This window comes from Natator depressus, chromosome 3 (genome assembly GCF_965152275.1).
Source record: "Natator depressus isolate rNatDep1 chromosome 3, rNatDep2.hap1, whole genome shotgun sequence".
Lineage (NCBI taxonomy): Eukaryota > Metazoa > Chordata > Testudines > Cheloniidae > Natator > Natator depressus.
This window is the reverse complement of record NC_134236.1, coordinates 104,867,497-104,890,624: the sequence shown is the minus strand read 5'-3', so window position 1 is coordinate 104,890,624 and position 23,128 is coordinate 104,867,497. Positions and strand designations below refer to the sequence as shown.

At 43.1% G+C, this 23,128-nt stretch overlaps 1 protein-coding gene across 2 annotated transcripts in view; it reads left to right on the top strand.

Moving 5' to 3' along the window:
• The first annotated feature begins 213 nt into the window (after positions 1–213).
• MAP3K5 (mitogen-activated protein kinase kinase kinase 5) overlaps positions 214–23,128 on the top strand; it is a 160,759-nt gene continuing 137,844 nt past the window's right edge. For both annotated transcript variants that reach the window (XM_074948490.1, XM_074948489.1), the window contains exon 1: positions 214–1,267. In XM_074948490.1, coding sequence (XP_074804591.1) covers positions 850–1,267 — 418 coding nt within the window. In that variant the 5' untranslated portion in view covers positions 214–849. The remainder of the gene's footprint in view (positions 1,268–23,128) is intronic.

Sequence of the window (23,128 nt, the reverse complement as noted above, 5' to 3'; positions counted from 1 at the left end):
AAGTATTAAAAAAAATAAAAACAAAGGCAGCCCAGCCAAGATCTGTTGAGGAGCACTGCCCGCCGACACCGCCAAACGACCAAGCACAGCATGGAGCAGCAGAGGGCGCTGTGCAGAGAAGAAAGCGAACCAAGCGCTGGTACGAGCCCAAGAAAGAGCCTGCGACGTACGCACCGAGCCCTGCCTAAAGTTTGGCGCGGCTCTGAGCGCTCAGCGCAGGAATGCGGCTCTTTATAGTCCTGGGCAAGGGGAGGGAATAAGGGAGGAGCCGGGCAGCTCTGGGCTGGCTCCGGTGCGGTTGCTGCTGGCTTTACGGTTCCAGCCATAGCTGGCTCAAGCAGCGATACCACAAGTGGCTTGTGCGCTGCCGCTGCAGGACGAGCTGATCGGAGCGCCCGGCCTAGCGGCAGGGCAGCCAGTCCGCCGGAGGGAGCCGCGCCGGCGGTGCGAGGCGAAGGAGGAGCGTCTGCCTGGGGAGCAGTGGGCGAAGAAGTGCAGTGACTGCGGGGAGAGGCTGTGCCCCGTGCCCGGCTGCCAGCAGAGCCGCTCGCCAGGTGGTCGCTTCCCTGCAGGTGAAGCCAGCCCAGCCCAGCCCAGCGCGCGGGGGAGGGGGCGCGCAATGGTGCCCTTGGCAGGCACCGGGCGGGACTGCGCTGCCCTCCCGGCTCAGCGAGACCTCGGCAGCTGCTAAGCGGGGACCGTCTCCGCTTTCCCCGCCCAGCGGCGGGCTGCAGGAGCCTCTGGCGGCGAGGGGCAGGGCGAGCCCGGCGGGCGGCGAAGCATGGCATCTGCTTAGCTCCGGCGAGCGGCACCAGCAGAGCCGGGGACGCGGCGCGGGGCTCCGCAGGGATGAGCGACAGCAGCGAGGGGATCAGCTTCTCGGTGCCCAGCCCGCCGAGCGGCGGCTGCCTGCACCAGGAAGGGCTCGGCGGGGTCAGCCGGAGAGCGCCGGGGCCCGACGGGGGCGCCCGGAGCCTCCTCCCCGCCCCGGCCTCGCCGCCAGCCGGCACCTACTGGAACGAGGACAGCAGCGCTGCCTGCCCCGCGGCGGGGACTGGAGCCCGGGCTAAGGGCGGCGGCACCAGGAGGACCACGGTGACCTACGTGATCAACGAGGAGAGCCAGGGGCTCCTGGTAGCGGCGGAGAGCGGGGCCCTGCAGAGCCTGCGGGAGGCGTGCGAGGCGGTCGGGGCCTCCCTGGAGACCTTGCACTTCGCCAAGCTGGACTTCGGGGAGACCACGGTGCTGGACCGCTTCTACAACGCAGGTGAGCGGCGGCAGCGCCGGCCTCTGCCCCATCGCCTCCCGCTCTTCTTCCTGCCCCTGTCTCGCTCGCTTCCCCCTTCTCTCTCTGTTGTTCCCCTGGGCAGCAGCCCGCTCGGGGAGCCGCAGCTCTCGCCCCTCAGCCAGAGCGTGGCCCTAGTTCTCTGCCTCCTGTGGGAGCCCACAGTGTACAGCTCCCCAGGGGAGCCACCGCTCTTTCAAAGAGCTAGGCAGTGGTGGGGTGTTTTTGTCACCTACTTGATTACCTGTTTTCCTGGGTGTGACGTTCTGGGGTGCAATCCAGACCAGCGAGGGGCTGTGTCACCCCTGTGCTGGGGCTGACCGGAGTTATTAGCTAGCACACCACATGCGGTCCATATCGGACATAAGTTTGATCCAACTGGTGTAATGTGTCACTTACTACCTCTAGCACTCATTTCACGTTTTCTTCAGTGGAGTCAACTCAATTCAATGGCATTTTATTGGGATGACCTGCTATACAAACCTTACCACAGAGTAGGCAAAAGACAGACTCCCCACATGGGATTGATAGGGGTAGATGCATCCCACTCAGATTGGGGTTACACACTGTGTTTGAGGTTCTATTTCCTGGACCACCCGTCATCCCTGGCCACTCCTGACCTGGTGGCAGGTTGCTGTGTAGCACAATGCCATCTCTTCCCCTTCCTCACAGGATCAGGCCCAGTTTTTCCTATCAGATGTTTTCTGTGATTCTTGACAGTTTGAGGAAATACCTTTCTCACACTTCCTGGTCGTTGGGACACTGGACTGGAAAGTGTGTCACTGTCTCACTATCTGCCACATTAGCTGGTTAGTTGCTCCTCTCCTTTCAGTCAGTGACCCCCAGTTTTCTCCTTTAGTAATTGATTCTGTATTAGGTGAGAGCCTGCCTGAGTTTTGCATACTCCGCTGGGGTGAAGTCAACAGGGCTCTGGATGGGAATAAGGGTCCACTTGATGTAACTATATGATCAGGGCCTTAAGTAGTATTTTAAATTTTACAAAGCTTTTCTTTCTTGGTGTTTTTATTCTTTTTTTGAGCTATCACGTGGCAGTATAGTTTAAAACAGATTCCTGGACACGCTTGTGGTTTGTTCCATGTCTTGACAGAGAGATTATCTCTTGGACCACCATCTCTTCCATTGGTGCTTAAATAATATCCCACAGGCAACTACATTGTTTACATGGAAAAAAAATTAGCTAAAATACAGTAGTTTCCTTTAATGTGATTTGGGGGAAAAGAAGGAGGAACTAATAATATTAAACTCTCCACGAACCACCAAGTAGTGCTCTTTGCAGCACTGGTTGTTTACAGAGCACAGTTTGGGAACCGCCAATTTAAAATATCCATATAGTGTGTTCTGACTGTTTCCCCCGCTACTGTATCAGGTCATACTGGGCCTGATTTTCAAAGGTGCTGAGCTCTTGCAGTTCCCATTTCTAAAGCTGGAGCTCAGAACTTTTGAAAATTAGGTCCAGTGTGAATATTTCAACAATTCCTTTGTGCTGACCCAAAATTTGGGATAGTTTTTATATTTGTATGCTTGGAAGTGTATATATTATATATCAATTGCATAAAATATTCATGACAGATGGGATTAAACAGAACTACGTATATAAAGTAAAACAGTTGCCAAGAAAGTCTGTGAACTCTGTGCTCTACCATGATTTACATACAGTCACAGTAGCAAATTTGAAACTATTTGACTTGCTGGCAATGTGTACAGTAAACTATCTGCTACAGTCAGTCTGGCTCCACTGGCAAAAAAGATTTGCATATACAAGGCCATCAAGAGCTTCTTGTGGTCAAATAGGTAAGGTAAATAAGGGGGGAATAGCAATGGCTATCAGAGCCCTAAAGACTTTATAGAACCAGAATGATCATATTAAATATTCTTTTCCTCTTATTTAACAAAAGGAGGGAGCAGTCTGACTGCGAGAGAATTTGGAACTAAGTTTTGACAACGTCTGTATGTGTTTGGAACACATTAGCTAAAACGTTTACAATAACTTTTTTCTTCTTCTGTTTTTTTTTTTTTAACCAATGCAGTAACAGCAGGTATCAGTAATCCCCTCTGCTTCTGCAAGTAGAGGTAAGATGATACCTGCATATCCTGGCTGGATGGTGTGCCACTTCCACTGCATGCTCCTTACACATACATGCACATGCACACACATCGTTTCTTTGCAGGCCTCGCCACAGAGGTTTTGGTGGGTTGTGGCAGGGCCTGCAGTAACTTGTGTGGCCTCCACTCCATCCTGTGGAACCTGGTCTTGATGGGAGCGCAGAGACCGTGGCAGTTGGCTGCCAGAGGAGTTGTGGTGTCAAATGGCAGTAGGGAGGCAAAAAGGTTCCACATAGGCTATGGCACTACAGGTTTTGGGGACCAAAACATCCTGCTACACTGGAGTGGGTAAAACCTTGGAGCTGCCACTCAATTTCTCAGCATATTCCCTTGTAGGACTATCAATAGATTCCCGTATTTATGATTATAGAATGATAAATTCACTTTCCCTTCAGCCTCATGTGCCTGCATCAGGTTTTCAAATTCAGATTATATTAGGTTTGGCATCAGAATTTCAGGACAGAAACTCTTGTGATGGGAGATCAGACTTGAAAGTGAGCTCCTTTAGTTCTGGCAGTTGGAACTCTGGCATATAGTAGCATAATTGCACACTTAGGTAATGCATTTTTTGCTTGCTTATTTCAATGGCTTTTGAACAAAGCTGTGTAAATGTAAAAACCTTGCTTTTCTTTCATTGCCATACTTTATATTAATCAAAGTACTGTGAAATGTACCATGTCATTCTGCCTCTGTATGGCAGCAAAAGCCAAATACTGTATTGTCCATATTGTCCATCTCTCACCTAATTTATTTTTAGAATATAGCTAAAAAAAAATCTAAGGTTGCTTACTAATTCAGTTAGAAGGTGTCTGCTATCTAGACATATTTATGAAAGATAGGAATGGGAAACCCCATAAGTGAGGCCCTGGGTAATGCTCTGCTCAGATGCCCATCCTCCCAACCCCATGGAATGATGTGTCTGAACTTTTCTGGAGTACACCATCTTATGTATCAGCCTCTGGATGCAAGGTGTCTGATAATTTGAAGCTGCAACAATCACTAGCTTTTGGGAAGGCTCTCGGGGCTTTTACTTTTCTCACTGAAAATCTCCTAGCTTCTGCCAAGGGAAGGAAATATTTCTGTCATTGTATGCCTCCTTCAGGGCCTCTGGGTTACTGCCAAGGGAGGTGTCTTTACCTTTATTGTCCTTATCTAGCCCTATTACTATGAGACTTCCTTTCTTCCTGAAGAATTCCAGCTGCAGCTTGCTGCTCTTATAGCTTTTCCAATTAGCATGAAATTGACATGATTATTGACAATTTCATTGACCTCTGCATGGTATAGAATAGCAGCCAGGAAACTGACTGGCTTTATTAATTTCACTCTGCTACCCTTTGGCAAAAGCAGCAAGGGCACAGGAGCATTCTGTCTGGGGACAGGAAGAGAAGATGTCAACTCTTTGACTTGAAAGATTACCTTTGCAATGATAATGGGTAGCAATGTGTTTGCCTTGTAAACTGTTGACATTATCTAACTAGTCAACAATTAATGAAGCTTAATTCATTGCAATTACTGAATAGGCCTAAAATTCTGTCAGAATTAAAATGAAGAAGTAACAAAAGGAAGCTGTTGAATAATTCAGGCATGAAATTTAGGTTTAGTATAAAAGATTTTTTATTAATTCTAGTTGGTCAAATCCTGATTTCACTGAAGTCAACAGGAGTTTTGTTATTGACTTCAGTGGGGCTAGGATTTGGCCCTATACAAATACCAATGTTTTCTTCATTTTTCTCCGGCTTCCAATTTAAATGATATATTTTGGAGAATTAAACATTCCCTTTCACTGTGTTAAACCTAGTGACAGCAGCATTGAGCTGGTGTGCATGAGAACATAATCAGACTATCTTCACTGTCTGAAAGAAAGGAATAAACATGGAAGGAAGCAATGTAAATAAGGGGAATGAAAGGCAGGAGGACTCAGGACAAAAATGAATTAGACTTAAAATTATGTGATGTTCATATGGGACTGTGTTCTTTGTATTTAAAGGAATACTATCAACTTAAATTTGGCCTAAAATATAGTAGTGCTTGAAACCTACACCTTGCACCACTATGAATTTGAAAATGAAACCGTTTTAATTGATTTTTTTCATTGCCCAAGCTGAGAAAGGGGCAAAGAGCATACACACATAGTGACAAGTAAGATGTTTTCAATTCACCCCCTCCCACACTTTTTCATAATCTAAGGTGCTATTGTAATCATAGAATTGTAAGACTGGAAGGGACCTCGAGAGGTCCTCTAGTCCAATCCCCTGCACTCATGGCAGGACTAAGTATTATCTAGACCATCCCTGATAGGGGTTTGTCTAACCTGCTCTTAAAAATCTCCAATGATGGAGATTCCACAACCTTCCTAGGCAATTTATTCCAGTGCTTAACCACCCTGACAGTTAGAAAATTTTTCCTAACGTCCAACCTAAACCACCCTTGCTGCAATTTAAGGCCATTGCTTCTTGTCCTATCCTTAGAGGTTAAGGAGAACAATTTTTCTCCCTCCTCCTTGTAACAATTTTATATATACTTGAAAACTGTTATCGTGTCCCCTCTCAGTCTTCTCTTCTCCAGACTAAACAAACCCAATATTTTCAATCTTCCCTCAGAGGTCATTTTTTCTAGACCTTTAATCATTTTTGTTGCTCTTCTCTGGACTTCCTCCAGTTTGTCCACATCTTTCCTGAAATGTGGTTCCCAGAACTGGACACAATACTCCTGTTGAAGCCTAATCAGTGTGGAGTAGAGGGAAGAATTGCTTTTCACTTCTTGCTTATATACTTCTGCTGATACATCCCAGAATGATGTTTGCTTTTCTTGCAACGGTGTTACACTGTTGACTCAGATTTAGCTTGGGATCCACTATGACCCCAGATCCCTTTCCGTAGTACTCCTTCCTAGGCAGTCATTTCCCATTTTGTATGTGTGCAACTGATTGTTCCTTCCTAAGTGGAATACTTTGCATTTGTCCTTATTGAATTTCACTCTGTTTACTTCAGACCATTTCTCCAGTTTGTGCAGATAGTTTTGAATTTTAATCCTATCATCCAAAGCACTTGTATCCCCTCCCACTTTGGTATCATCTGCAAACTTTATGAGTGTACTCTCTATGCCATTATCTAAATCATTGATGAAGATATTGAACAGAACCAGGCTCACTACTGATCCCTGCAGAACCCCATTTGATATGCCCATCCAGCTTGACTGTGAACCACTGATATAAGTGCTCCCAGGGAAGTGTTTTCCAACCATTTATGCACCTACCTTATAGTAGCTCCATCTAGGTTGTGTTTCCTTAGTTTGGTTATATAATGTAGGTTAAGAAACTTGTATGTAATATATGTAAAGAAACGTGCTTACATCATGGTTTTTAATTTTGAGAGAGTCCCTTTAAAATATATAACGTATGAAAATGGTGCAATCTGACAGAGAGGACTGCACAGAAAAGAACCTATGGGAGTCAACGGGCCAGTTATGTGAATAAGGAAGAAGTCACCTGTGTCAGTAAGGACTAAGAGCCAGATCCTCAAAGGTATTTAGGTTCCTAACTCCCAATGAAAGTTAATAACTGAATACCTTTGAGGATTTTTGCCTGATTGTCTGAGTAGAGATTTGGAAGATAAGGCCTCTAATCATTTTGGGGAGTAATACTCCTCACAGATAATGTGCTACATACAAATCAACTGTAATTTCAAGCAGGAGATTTTATTTAGGGTAACACTGTTTCTTAATGCTTTATCTTGGCCTTTTAGAATAGTTTGAATTTTAGGTGATCTCTGATGTAGTTTCACTTCTGCACTTTCGCTTATCACCCCCCTTTGAGAACCTGGAGGAATGTTAAGTAGCATCCAGTGTCAGAAGTAAACACCAGTCATCAGCACTACATGTACAATAGCCCTTTTACTCAGTCTTGTTCTGCCATCTTTGCCTAGCATTCCGCTGAAGTCGGTAAGTGCTGGGACGCTAGCATTGTCTACACCCAACAAGTGAGTTTTAATTGCATATACCTGGAGCACTCAAGCAATAGTTAACTGGTCTGCTTCAGCATTCCTCCCTACTCAGGCTAAGTTCCTTTTTATTTTAACAGAAGCTGAGTAATGAGTTCCAAATCAGCCTGTAAAATGAGTATTTGGGAACAGTAAGTAGTATTGAGGTTACCATTTTCCTCATATCCCCTCCTCCCCCATCAGATTTTAAAGTCAGAAGGGACATTATTATAATCTAGTCTGACCTCCTGCAAAACACAGACATACTGTGATGTGTATTTGAACTAATACCTGGGAGTGAGTAGCTGAAATTATGGATTCAATTTGTCAAGAAAAAAACACATTCAAACTAGATTAAAGCAGTGTTGCATTACTGTAGTTGAGTTACAGCAAGTTCTCTTCATGCAGCTTAATTGCCAAGCAGTGCAGAAGTACTTCATGAATTAAAAGATGAAGGCATATACAAATAGGAGTAAAATCAACAAACAATAAGATGGAGAAATATCAATATATAAACCAAAAATGCAGTATACCAGCATAAGGTGTTCCAAATGTTCCTTTTTAAACTAAAAAGGAAATTTATAGAAAATGAAATAATTTGTGCATTATATTATAATGGCTAGATCTCAGCACCTGGAGATCCTGTTAAATTTAATGGGATATACGAGTGCTCAGCACATGTCTGAAAATCAGGCTATAAGCGAGTAGACTAGCCTCGGCGTTTATCTAGCAGAAGCTCATGTAAATGACTCATTTAGTTTTGCTTACCTATTTATTTTAGAAGACTAAAAGTTAGGATTGATTGTTTGCTGTGGAGCTCTTCACACAGTCACTTATTATTACACACACTGCATAAGAACAAATGCCTCACAGTCTAGCCGAATGAAGAGCAAAATGTAAACAAAGAGCATACAAAGAAAAACAGATACAATTCAATAATCTAAGGTATCAGGCCTGCTCCTGTATGCCCTCCATGCATGAAAGTTCCTCAAAGTCGAGGTGAGTTCTGAGTGCGGAGTGCTTGCACAATCAGGCCCTTTATTAGTAGCCCAGGTGAGGAAATGTGCGTTGCCTAATGCAGTTTCCTTTACATTGATGGGACAATTCCCTATATTTGTGTTTTAAAATCACTGCAGAGTAGGGCTAAATGTTTACTTGATTAGCAAAATAAGTTGGGTAGATGTGCTGAAAGCAATTTGGTTTTGTTATTACTGGAGGGGGAAAAGGTCTTTCAAAAATGCTTTTATAAAAATACTTTAAAGAAAAGTACTATGTACTGTCCTTGGATTGAGATGATGAGAAATCTTAGAGGTCCTTACGCTTCAGGGCACAAGCCAAAAACAAACTGAAGGGGGTTAGGAAGAAACTTCCCTGGGGGACAGGTTTTCCCATTATGGTCCATGATGGGGGTCTCTTCAAATGGGGTTTCTCTAATGACCTGCAATGTAGATGTGGTCCACTTTAGACTATGTTGCATATCCTTGACAAGTGCCCGCTGACTGACTTCAACAGCGGGCTACTGGCTCTTCACCTGGCTGATGACGATGCTATCAAATGGCTGGGCACACTGCACATACACTTAGAGATGGGGTTTCTTGTACCTTCCTCTGTAAGAATTGGTACTGGCTGCTTTCAGAGTCAGGCTACCTGGACCACTGGCCTAATGCAGTAAGGCAAATGCCTGTGTTCCTATTTCTTCTCTGCCTTGCAAGGTTTTCTGACTACGTTTAACTTATATTAACATTTTTTGGTGGATGGTAATGTTATTTACATAGGAAATGTAATATCTAGATATCTTCTTTATACCCAATGTTGCAGAAAAATTGATGGAAAATGTGGAGATAAATTATATAGTGACTAGTGCGGGGATTCAATCTATACAGCGTCATTTACTTTAAAAAAAGTCCCCAGACTAAACAATGTAACTGATGTGTATTTTGCACCATGCAAGTATCTCATTGTAATCTTGTGAGTGTATTGCTCTGGAATTTTTTCCTGGCTTCAGCTGCTTATTTTTGAAACTTTTAATGTAATTGCAAATACTATTCTTGTTCTTGGGTCTCTAGTCCTCCTTTTAACCCTAGTAAATTGTATGGCTCAATAATATTCTGCAATAGTGAGTTTAACATGTTAATTGAATAATGATACTTCCAGTGCAAGCTAATCTAATCAGACATACCAGTACTGAGTGAGGGTCAGGGAAGGAATTTCCCATAATGGCAACTAATGAATAAAGCAAGTTGAGTTCACTAGCAGCTAGAAAAGTAAAACTGAGTTGGTCTAGTAGCAGTGGTCTTGTAGCTTTTACAGATTTTGGCTGGAAATTTGGTGTCAACTCTGTGGCTTAAAAGCAGTACTGGAATGTACTTTACTTGGGGAAATTTGGCATAAAGGAGCAAATCTTCAGAAACTCAGTATAGTCATGTGGTAAAGCTGAATTTGCTTGGAAGATGTATAACAACATCTGTGCAACATTTCCTCTATACCTTGCATAGCTTGCTATGATTGCACAGTGCAAGTCTTTACAAGGACATCAGAGTGAAGAAAATCAGCACTGATCTAAATTCCTGGGCCGCTTTTCTGGTCGTATTTTGTTTACCTTAGGAGACGCTGAATTCCAGTGATTCCTTCTTTGGCATACTACCAACGCTAGAGCTTATCCAGAAAGTTGGCCAATGAAGTGATTTATATCTGAGTTTAAGCTTTCCTGGAATTCTGACACTTAATGACACACGAGCTCTTGCTTTCTGTCCTTGAAATCCAAAGAACTGATGTTCTTAAGAGCTAAATCTAATATTCTTAATTCCTAGCAGTTGACTTAATGTTTTTCTCAGAATAAAAATACATGCTTCCCACAATATTGGCTATTTATAGTAGCAGTAAAACAGCCGAGTTGTAATTACTACCAGTTCTCAAAGTGAGGCAGCATGGCATGGAAGTGAACATTACCCTGCTCACCGTTTAATTCTCTCTACTTCATGATTTTATTTTACTGATGCAAAGTTTCAGACATTTGAAATGTTGCACTCTCCACCTGTGATTATGTAGCATTTGTTTACATTGCTATATTTTAGTATTTGAACATGGTCTTTTCTGCAGCAGATGGAAAAAGGGAGCAGGGGCTGAATCACTACCAATGCCCTGTGGAGTCATGCCAAGACAGGCTATGCTAAAATAACAGATCTAGTTACAGGGTCTGTGGCAGAAACAGCTATCCTGAAGTATTATTATTTTTGCTCATTTTCAGGACTGAGAAGGGCTACCATAAACCACCCCCCATCTAGGGTTGCTAATTTTGGTTGGACGTATTCCTGGAGATTTGATCACATAATCTTTAATTCCTGGAGACTCCAGGCCAATCCTGGAGGGTTGGCAACCCTGCCCCCAACCCTTTCCCACTCCTCAGTATCAATGGGACTCATGTTGAGACAGGTTATGCTCAAATAAATTTGTTAGTCTCTAAGGTGCCACAAGTACTCCTGTTCTTTTTGCGGATACAGACTAACACAGCTGCTACTCTGAAACCTGTGCTTCTGTAGGGGGTTAGGACCAAGAGATGCTGAGTGACTGAAAGAACTAATAACACTGTTGCTCTGGAGAGTAGAGCTGATGACTCGGGTCATATCCCCACAAAACATTACTGTTGCTGCTGCTAGGTGTCATGGGTACAGGCCAATTACTTGCCTAACTAAGTGGTCTGGTGAAGGTGGGATGGAGCCCAGAGAAGAGAAATGGAGGTCTGAAGAATCACTTCTGGGAGAAATCAGCTCCCTGTTGTAAAAGCCACTGAACCTCTGTGTGTTGAAATGTGAGTCTGAGAGATGAAGACGGACAACATTTTAGACTGGGATTTCCAGAGAGGTTAAGGCAATTGGGTGCCCAACTCCAGACTCCATTAGGCCCCTTTGCAAATCCCAGCCTAAATCTTAAAACCAATCTGTGGACAGTTTAGGATACATCGTAAAGCATAAAATATAGATATTGTCCAAGTGCTTCAGAACAGAATGCCCCATACTTCTGAAAAAGGGGTACTTGTCTGGGTTTAGCTCAGTGTGTTTCAAAGATGGATCTAAAAATACTGTAGGCCCACAGTTTAATTTGCCTGCTCACTGAGAGAGCTGGTCAGGTAACTTGTGAAGAATATTACAAAATGTGGGATTTTCAGAAATTAACTAGTTATTCACAGATAAATCTGCCATTGTTTGACCAGCTCTAATTGTTATAATCAGACGAAGAATGTCCCCCAGGTTCCAAGTGTCCTCTTGCTATATATACATAACTTACATTAAGGCTACTGGGACTTGCCGGTATGTGTTCTGAAGAGAATATATCCCATCTGCTTCTGCCACTGCTCTCTGCATGAGCTGGGAAGATGATGGAAGTATGGGGACAGTATAATGTGCAGTGGAGACCTAGGTTCTATTCCTGCTTTGCCACTAGCCTGGTGTGTGATCTTGGGCAAGTCGCTTGCCTCCTTTATGCCTCTGTTTCCCTCACCCCATCCCTTTGTTTAGATTGTAAACTTTTAGCACAAAGGGACCTTGATCTTGGTTGGGGTCTCCAGGCACTACTCTAATAATCATAAAGATGAGTCAGTAAAAGCCTGTTCATGCAATCCTTAGTCAATCAAATCTCCTGTGGATACAGCTGAGATCCTTGAGTAAAGTGTATAGATTCAGACTCTAATTGGATCATAGAAGTTGGAGATAGAAAAGGCCAAATCTCGGCGAGTGTGTAAAGTGCAATAGCATTATAGAGTTGACATTTGAGCATGGTGTATGAAATATTTCCCTCCCCTTTATTAATACATTGTTACATACTAAAATGCCAGGAGAATTGCTGCTCCATGGAACTATTGCTGCCTCTTAAAGTACAGTATACCCATAAAATTATCAGCATGAGTCTCTAAAGTGTACTTCCCAGAAAACTGGGCAAAGCTAGTTGCAACAGTAATTTTTACTTTCAAGAGTAACATAAAATGAACACACTCCCTTCACCCGCCCCGCCCCCCAACGATTTTGACATTCTACTGTTGCCACTTCTCTAGATGTGTCTGGCAAGGGTGTGTGGCAGAGGGAAATGACTCCTGACCTTACTACAGTCATACTGAGACGTTTACTTCATTTTTTAATTTTAAGTTTAAATATGCTTATGAAATATAAAAGCACAATACAAAAGGAGCCTGAATAACTGTAACAAATGATAATAAGACAACAGAATAAAAAAAATTCTATTATAAGAGGAGGGCAGTGTATTTCTATATAGATCTAAAAGGAGCAAATAAGAGACTGAAAAGACCTAATAGATCTTTTAGAATCCTTATCGCAGCCAATGCATGACTGTTCTCTGCAATGAGTTCTCCAGTGCACTGTTCTGTTTCAAAGAATAAAGCTATGGCATACTTTCATGGAATATTATCCTACAGTGTGAGCTCACTGTTAAGAGAAAATGTCTTGGCATTGTTAATATTTTATTTGCTTAGTTTCATTTAATTTCTCTTGGTGCTACCTTCTTCAACCACTCTGAACAATTCCTTTGTTTTTAGAAGTACTTGTTCTTTTTGTCTACACCATTGAAACAACAGTGTGAAGTGTCCTCTTAACTGTAAAGAATCAGAGGACCATCCAGGTGTTTTTTCTGATGACAATAAAGGAGTTCAGTTACATGGCTGGGAATGCTTCCGTGAGCCAACAGATCAGTAAGCACCTGTCACAAGTCCATAATAATTTGTGTTGAACTGCAGACCAAGTTTGACTAGAGATAAACATTGGTCATTTACATCATAGTATCTTCATTCGTTCTTCTGTAGACATTAAGGGCATAAAGAACAGGTACTTCTAAAAACAAGTTTATCCCTTGATACAAGCAAGTGTAGCTCTTGTTTAAGTCAGTAAGAGCTGCTTATTATTAGCAGATGCAGAGCTATATGCCAGGGTTGTATTCCTGCCCTCCCCACCCTTCAAACCATCCCTTTAAAAAGCAATGGCCAAATTTTTAAAAGATATTTAGGCACCAAAATATATGGCTAGGCACTTAGTGAGATTTTATAAGAATCTTTTGGTGCCTAAATATCTTTTTAAAAAAATCTGGTCCCAAACCCATTCTGGGAGTCACCCTGGAACCTTATTAGGACTGAATTAGCTGATGGCTCTTGGAGATGATGTGTTCTGGCTGAGTGAGCAGTTGGGTATTTCTTCACCGCAGAGTTAACCAGGATGCTTATTGGGGCATTGCCCATAACCTGGGTCCTATCCACACACACAAAGCCCATTCACACAAGTTTAGTGGTGCTTTCACCATTGGCTTTCTGGCTTGTCTCGGGCTTAGGCTAAAGCCTGAGTGAGATGTTCACTTGGGCTGGTAATCTGCCCATTTTGCAGTGAAGGCTCAGGATAAATTATATGAGCATTGATAATTCCCCTTGTGTGCCCAGAAGGACAGACAAATCCCCCACAATTCACTGGAATGGAATCATGCAGCAGCTCAGCTTACTTCAGCATGCAGAGCTATAGGCTATGCCCCCAAAAGTCCTAGCAACACATAGAGGGCAGCACCAGTGAAGACCCAGTAACTCGAGTGCGGCTTTAAAGTATGGCTTCTCATACTTGAGTGAGGCTAACCCAGGCGCTGATCACCGACATTTAGTCTGCAGTGAAGACAGACCTTTTGCTTACAACTCTTTCTCTCCCAAATTCTCACCTCCTTGAATTGATTTTTATGAACAAATAAAAAATCCTACCCACAGTCATGCTCTTCCTTTGGAAGAGCAGAGAGCAAACAATCTTCTGGATTTTTGTGCTGCGCTATTTTGTGCATCTCTTGGGTTTTCTGTAATGCTCACTAGAGTGGTATCTGAGTTCCCCAAACTTCCTGCAGGAACTGTGCAAATGTATTTAATGTTGGATTAGTTTTAACCGAGACACATGTAGACTGATAGTAAACGGCATTCAGGAGTGGGCCCAATGACTTGGCATTTTATGTGTTGAAACCTGGATCTCCATTACCAACAGCAGCCTTTGGTCTCTTGCTCCTTGGAGCTCATGCAGTTTGTGGAGGTGGCGTGCTTGGCATCCAGGGAGAAGACCAGAAGCTGCTTGTTGCATGGACACTTCTTTGCTAGCCAATCCACAGTTGGAACTAGTAAGTGTTTGCCAGATACCTGGTATAAAGGGCTGGGAAACTTTCCAGGCCTCCCTAGGAATAGCCTTTGGTCAGGTCAAGCATCATAAGAAAGACCTTTGAATCCCTTTGTGAAGTCCAGTCAAAAGAATTAATGAAGTTTTATTGATCACACTGGGTAAAAATAAATGGCTATCATTGTAAATAATCCAGATAAATGTAACTTCTTTAAAGTTTACATATCTGTGTTCATGAGATCCATTGTATTTTTTGCTTCAGAATCAAACGCTTTGGTGCTTCAGTACTACTACTATTTAATTTGGTATTTGGATAGCTAATCCTGTAACATCCATCTTATTTAAAGCCTTTACAGTAGCCTTGCAAAAATCATAATGAAAATTACTACTCCCAGAACAAAACCTCCTTTTCTAGCCTGGTGATGATGATGAAGAAAGTACTAAAGGCAAACCAGACCTGTGTTTTTTTTTTTTTTTTTAAAAAGTACTTGTGTGATGAGTAGACTATTGCAAGGCTGCATTAATGTTTTGCAGTGGGAGGACAACATCTCTGTAAGGGGTTGACATGATTGTAAAAGGCTTTCACTTCAACAGCTGCCTGTCACAAGAATACTTTCAGGAATGCAGGAACAGAAAGTGGTGGTGGTGTTTTTTTTAAGACGAGGTAGCCTGAAAGGTGAGTGGTTTGGTTGCTTCCATTTCATCATTGCTGTCTGAACTTGTTTTCACTTTGAAAAAGGGAGCATTAAAGTTGAAGAATTTCTGATCACAAATCAGAGAGGGGAGATGGACATATATACACTATAAATATTACTCCTGAGGGAATTGTGTGCACAGAATTTTATACTTTTTGGCACATAATATTTTAAAGTTCTGCATATTTTATTTGTCAATAAATAAATGTGGAGGTTCCAGAATGGCAGGGGAGAGCACAGGCCACTGGCTGCATTGAGGTGGGAGATCACCCTGCAGCCCTCCCCTGGGACATGGACTTGGTGGTGAGATTGCACCAGACCCTTACACAGCGCAAAGGCTAGGTATGCTCCTTAGAGGTAAATTTTGTTCCTCTTTCCCCTTCCAAGAGTTGAGAGCCCTGGATCCTTAGGGTGTGGGCTTTTTGGCACAGGGACTGCTCCTTCTTATGCATCTGGGAACCATCACAAACAAATGATAGATGATTATAATTAGGGACCTACAAAATTCATGTCCATGAAAAACGTGTCACGGGCCATGAAATCTGGTCTCCCTCCATGAAATCTGGTCTTTTATGTGCTTTTAGCCTAAATGTAAGGGACTGTTGCCCCCTTACTAACATTCAGTGGGGGTGTTTTAGTTGACAGCTCCCAGTACTAAAAAGGGGGAAGGGTCAATGGGGAATCGGGACCCTGAGACTGACAGCCCCCAGGAACAATGGGGAGAAGCCAATGCTCCAGGTCAGCCTGAATGACAGGGCGGGCAGGCTAATCAGGGAGTCAGGAGGCCAGGGAGGTCCCGTCCTCCGTGTGAGCTGGAATTGCCTGGGTCAGACAGAGTGGGGCCCAGCTAAGGAGAAAGCAGGGGCCCCAGCTGAGCTGGGGAGCAGAGCTGTGCCAGATCCAGAGAGAGCAGCCCTTGTCCTTGGAGCAGAGCTGCAGCCCCAAAGCCAGAGGCACAGCCCAGAGAGAGCAGACTTGCCCTGGGAGCAGAGCTGCAGCCCCAAAGCCAGAGGCACAGTCCAGAGAGAGCAGACTTGCCCTGGGAGCAGAGCTGCAGCAACCAGAGGCAGAGGGGCCAGAAAAGCAGCCCAGGGAGCTGGAGGCAGAGCAGCAGCAGCAGTGCAGAGACCGAGTGGTGCAGCTGGGGCTGGAGCAGTCTGGAGCTGGGTGCAGTGAGCAGCTGGAGAGACCGAGGGGGACCCTGGGCAGCGGGCCCAGCACAGGGAGATGCCTCAGCCAAGAGGCTCTGCAGGCCAGGCTTGGATCGTAACCCTGACAGGGTGGGGGTGACACTGGGAAGAAGGGTCTTACCACTTAGAGCCTGAGAGTGTGGGGCCACCACCAGAGCAAGTGTCCAACCCACAGCATCCCTGCAGCACAGCCAGGGCCTGAGAAGAAGGCCTGGGACTTACAAGGAACAGACTGTGAACTGCCCTGGCATTCCAGAGACGCTGTTTGTGATGTTCCCTGCCACAGAGCGGGTTGATGTGTTTCCTTTAACCTTTTCCATTTTTCCTTATTCTTTTTAAAATTAATTGTTGATTAAATAACTTGCATTTGCTTTAACTTGTATGTAATGGTCAGTGGGTCAGAGAAGTGCCCAGTGCAGAGAGAGTACCCCGGAGTGGGGACACCCTAGCCCCTGTCCTAGGTGACCACAGCACGGTTGGGGATCGAGCCCCCCAGGAATCCTGGGCCCAGCCTTGTTGGGGTTACGAGGACTCTGCCAGACAGGAGAGTGGAAGGGGAGTCCTCAAGGGCAGGGAGGCCACTGGGTAAAGGAAGTGGGAGCGAGGACTCAGATCCTTTCGCTAGCCCACTTCACTGGGGTAGTGCAGAAGCCAGGAAAGTTCCCCACAATAGTGGGACTATTCCCCCGCGTACATATACTATACAGGTTTCTCAAATTGCGGGTCCCGACCCAAAAGGGAGTTGCAGAGCGGGTCATAAAGTTATTTTAGGGGGGGTTACGGTATTGCCACCCTTCTGCGCTGCCTTCAGAGCTGGGCGGCCGCAGAGTGGCAGCTGCTGACTGAGGGCAGCAGTGCAGCAGCGCAGAAGTAGGAGTGGCAATACCATACCACGCCATCCTTACTTCTGTGCTGCTGCTGGCAGTGGCTCTGCCTTCAGAGCTGGGTTCCCAGTCAGCAGTTGCCGCTTTCCGGCCATCCAGCTTTGAAGGCACCTTCACCACCAGCAGCAGTGCAGAAGTAAGGGTAGCAGTACTGCCACCCCCCCCTACAATAATTGTGAACCCCCCCATTTTAATACCTGAAATCGTGAAATTTGCGATTTTTAAAATTCTATGACCGTGAAATTGACCAAAATGGACTCTGAATTTGGTAGGGCCCTAATTATAATGCATTGAAACTAGTGTGTGTTGCATTAGTATTGGAGGTAGAATTCAGGGAGCTTGGATGCAGGGATGAAGGAGGGCACAAACCTTGTGTGTGCCACATAGCACAATTCAATCAGGGTTACTTGTTGGCTGCCATGGATGTGGAACTTGGGGTTACAGATGGTGAATCTGTGAATACATGGCTCAGATGGTCGTGTATGTCTGTCTAGGTGGTTATTTTGGCACCCATCACTGTTATGTCTGAGCATAGTGAACACAGTGTTAGTAGAGGAAACTGCAGATCTAAGGCCTTGGTGGTCACCACAAAACAATCTGCTGCTGCTTTGCAGGAGGAATCTTTCCCCCATAATCTCCCCATTGCAGAGTTCAGTTAGTTGGACTGCATGGCAATGTAGGATTTGTCCATTAATTTGTAATGTCTGTTATAGACTGTACATTCTCCTTGAGTCTTCACTTTGGGTGGGGAAATGCTGACTCCCTAAAAGTAGAATTATTATTAGTTTAAGTTTTCAGTATCTTGCAAAAATGATCTTAAAAACAAATCATCCTTGACTTGCACTCCACTAGACACAACTAAGTATACATCTGTCCATTCCAATACTCACAAAGGATTTAGTATTTTTTAGCAGCTATTTAATTTCAGTCTTAGACCATAGTGTGGAATATGAAGGAAGGAAGTGGGTGTGTTCTAAAAGAACTGAACAACATTTTAGAGGCTTAATTTGGGCTCAAGTTATTGTCAATAAAACGTTAAATAGCAGAAAAAGAACCTGGGTTCTGTGGTTTCAAGTGTGGGTTTATATATGTTTATTTTGGACAAATCTCATTGCTTATAAAAATGAAAAGCTGCCCAGAATGGGAGACACTGTGGGCAGGTGGTGGTGAAGTGTCTCTGCGTAGTCCTTGTGTGATATATCATAACCCTAAACTGTTCCCCCCCTCTTTCCCACACTTTCACATTTACAGTTCTGAATGGAGACTGGCACATAATCTTGAAGCACAGTGGTTTATGCATGAATTGTTTTGCACATCAAAATGAATATATATTATGCTCAGTTGTCTGACTTGTGTCAAGCCAAGGTTATATTTCATAATGTAATTACTGAAAAAAAGATACAGACTTGTGTCTGTGTAACTTTGCTATTAACACCAGAAACAATAGGGTATTAATTGTTCTAGTAAAATAACATGTAGAGAATGTCTTTTTCTTAGGACAGTCATGTTCGTTTATCTCTCTTGCTTTGATCAACCCTAAAGCCTAGAAGGTCTTACAGCCAGATCCTTCTGACACACACATTCTAGTTAATAAATTGCAGCCAATGTACCATATGAACTAGCTCACTGAAACTGTTTTGAATGTAAAAACGTTTTTAATGTGCACATATAATAGGGAGGAATGAAAATGTGAGACTGTTAAACCACTGCACTACAGCTAAAGGATCAGCTTGCAGTCTAGACCCTAACAGACTCTAATAATGTAAAATCTACCATTGCTCTAGCTCTAATGAAGTGCTTACCTAAACTACCCATTTGGGCTTGAGTCTTATTGAACAAATACGAAGTCATACAAGGAGGATAAAATAGCACAACCTAATTCATAGGCAATGTTACTCTGACTGTTACCCCTGTAGCAGAGATTTTTACCTGGACAGTTAAATTGTTCTGAAAGCTTAGTTTGCCATATTGCTAGATTGGGGAATAAATTGTCTGTGGATTAAAGCTACAGAGCAATATTCAGCATTGATGCAATTGGTTGCAACTCTCCTTCAAGACAAAGGAGTTGCCCTTGCTTCCACTGACACTGAATTTGGCTCTATTTTACTTAAGAGGAAGATGCACAAATGAGGGATAATTCATAGATTCCAAGGCCAGAAGGGACCACTGTGATCATCTAGTCTGATCTTTTGTAGAACACAGACCATAGAACTTCCCCAAAATAATTCCTTGAGAATACCTTTTAGAAAAACATCCAGTCTTGATTAAAAATTGTCAGTGATGGAGACTCCTCCACAACTGTTGGGTACATTGTTGCAATTGTTAAGTACTCTCACTGTTAAAAATTTTACACCTTATTTGCATTCTCAATTTGTCTAGCTTCAACTTCCAACCATTGGATCACATTATACCTTTCCCTGCTAGATAGAAGAGCCCATTGTTATATATTTGTTCCCCATATAGATACTTATAGACTGTAATCAAGTCACCCCATAACCTTCTCTTTGTTAAACTAAATAGATTGTGCTCTTTGAGTCTGTTCCCATAAGGTATATTTTCTAATCCTTTAATCATTTCCTTGGCTCTTCTCTGAACCCTCTCCAATTTATCAATATCCTTTTTGAACTGCAAGCCCCAGTACTGAACATGGTATTCCAGCAGTGGTTGCATCAGTTCCAAATGTAGAGGTGAAATAACCTATAATAATGCCTAGTGTCACCCAGGTTTTTCAGAACCCAAAGCAGTGCTAACTTAACTGTTTCTTTCCAGGGGGTGTCAGGAATAAATCAATGGGGACACAGCTAAATGATAAATGATTGGTACAAACAACAGTTCTTTTACCTAAAATTACTCTTTTTTATTAGGTCTCAAGCGTGCACACGCACACATACTGTAGCAGTAGATTCAGAGCACCCCAAACATTATAGTTACCCAAAGTCTGAGATGGTTTCAAGTAATCAACAACCAGGCTTCTGGGGGCCCTCCTTCCATCTAGCTGCTGGGGAGTGTAGCTGTCATCTCTTTGCCCAAAGGACAGCTCCTTGTCAGCTCCTTCCTCAGTCTGCTCCAAAGTGTATACTTTTGCTTAATCTTTTATAGCTAACTTAGGCCTGGTCTACACTTGGTGGGGAGGGGGGAATCGATCTAAGTTATGCAACTTCAGCTACGTGAATAACATAGCTGAAGTCGACGTACTTAGATCAACTTACTATGGTGTCTTCACTGCGGTAAGTCGACGGCCGACACTCTCCTGTCGACTCCGCCTGCGCCTCTTGCTCTGGTGGTGTACCAGAGTCGACGGGAGAGCGCTCGGCGGTCGATTTATGGAGTCTAGACTAGACATGATAAATGATCCCCGCTGAATTGATCGCTGCCCGTCGATCCAGTGGGTAATGTAGACAAGCCCTAAAACAACGCACATAACTCATAGTGACTCCTGGTGGGTCACCATAGTAACCCCAATGGGTCACCAATTCTCCTAATTTCAGCAAATTACTCATTATCTCTTTATCATCAAAGCATTTCTAGTATTTCTTGTCATAACAACAATAAAACTTATATGTCGGGCACTGAACCAAGGTTGGCTGTCCAAACATTCCTTCCATTCTCATGGTACATTAACTCTCTGTCCCATCCTCCCATTCTGATTAGCAAAACTGCAGTCCTGCAGCTATTTGGCCTTGTCTCTCAGAGCCTAAGATTATTCCTAGCTATATGGTATTTGGTTTTCAGCTAGCAGTGGCTGGACACACAAAATGGCTGACTGCAGTACTGTCAAATTCTGGGGTTAAACTAGCTCTGGCACTTTTCATCAATAGATTTTAGAGCCATTTGTAAATGAGGCAAGTATCAGGATCCCTAGATAGGGAAACTGAGGCACAAAGGTTTAAAGTGATTTTCTCATGTTAGCTAATAGTATAGCTGGGAATAGAACCCATGTCTCCTGAATCTCAGTCCAGTGATCTGTCCACTGAGTCACACTTGATCATGGGATGTGGGTAGGATATGATTTATCATCTGCACTATTAAGGTAAATGTGAATGGACATGGTCCTTACTGTTAAACAGGCATAGAAACAATGCACAAAAGCAATAATATCCTATAGAATGGTTAGGCATTAGGCTATTGTAAACACTACTAAAATTATTCTAAATTAATTGATAGGCAGTTTTATGATCGATTTTGGTTGTCATTTCTGCATACTATACTGCCACTCGTCTCTGAAGATTTGATATGAATGTTTGTTTTGATTGCTATGTAAATAACGAGTAAATACTTTCCTATTTTTTTTTCCTATAGCTTTTGGCCATACAACTGACATTAACGAAAACTAAATCTTTGCTGTCAATGACCACTTGGCAATACCACGGGAAAAGCAAATACATACCTGTTTATCAGGCCTGCTTAAGCTAGTCTTGCAGAGATTAACAGCCTTTATGCCAAGTGTTAACAATTTAGTTCAAATGAGTCATATCCGCTTTCTGTTTTGGGATGCACTAGTGCAATTACCTCTAAGGCTCGGCAGTCAATGTTAGCTTAGTGACACATTACAGGATACTGACAGTAGTAGCAATTTCAAGCATGTGTTGATCTGGTGTGAGATTTAATGTTGCTTCACTAATTGACAAACATTTCTCAGAAAGCTAATGTTTAAAAAAATAATAAACAAAATTCAGAAAGCTGATGTGGCAACTGAATATCCAGATCTATTTTGTAGCAAACCTAGAGCAAGCAAACTGTTACCAAATTGACTAACAAATTTATTTGAGCATAAGCTTTCGTGAGCTACAGCTCACTTCATCAGATGCTTATGCTCAAATAAATGTGTTAGTCTCTAAGGTGCCACAAGTCCTCCTTTTCTTTTTGTGAATACAGACTAACACGGCTGCTACTCTGAAACCTGTTACCAAATTGTTCATATTAATAAGAAAGAGGCAAAAATCTCCCCCACCCCCCTTTTCTGGCTGTTCCTTAGGCCCTTTGTATGACAGACAAAGCTGTCAGTAAAAGATGCTGTCTTGTCAGCTGTGCTCCACTTAGGCAAAGTGAGGAGATATGTGTCAGGTTAATGGCCTCTGAAATCTGTGGTTTCCGAGTAGCAGCCGTGTTAGTTTGTATTCGCAGAAAGAAAAGGAGTATTTGTGGCAACTTAGAGACTAACAAATTTATGAAGTGAGCTGTAGCTCACGAAAGCTTATGCTCATATAAATTTGTTAGTCTCTAAGGTGCCACTAGTACTCCTTTTCTTTTTTCTGAAATCTGTGTGTGTGTCAAGACTTGTAGATAGCCCATAATCATTGATGTAGAGAAATTTGATGAAAATTGCATTTGCTGTGTAAAGGAAAAACAAAAAAGCAACAAAGATGCACTAGCCATTTTTTAAGATGATAGGAGCCGGGAAAGATTTAGCTGTGCTACTTCCATTAAAGCTGCAGTGTTGCCAGCTTTCAAAAATCATTAGTCAGACTGCCAGAATGATGAGATTTAAACAAAATTATAAATTTTGGGTTCTTATTTGCCTTCTGGGTTTTTTTTCCCTTCCCTTGTCTTTGAGCCTTTAGGCATTACATTGCCATGAGTTCATGTTTTCAAGCTTTTCTACAAATGAGGTTAAAGATATACTTCTTTTAAATAGAAGCTGAGATTCTCATGTAATATCCAGGAATTGGGGATTTAAGAAAAATACCAAACATCACGAGAGCTGGCAACACTGAAATCTGAGTTTTGTGTAAAACTTCATGCACCACTCTGACCACAGTGAGGGTTTACCTCTTTTTGTTCAGCTCCTTCTTTTTACAGTAATTTAGTTTTGGCCATTTGAATTTGAAAGGGCTTTT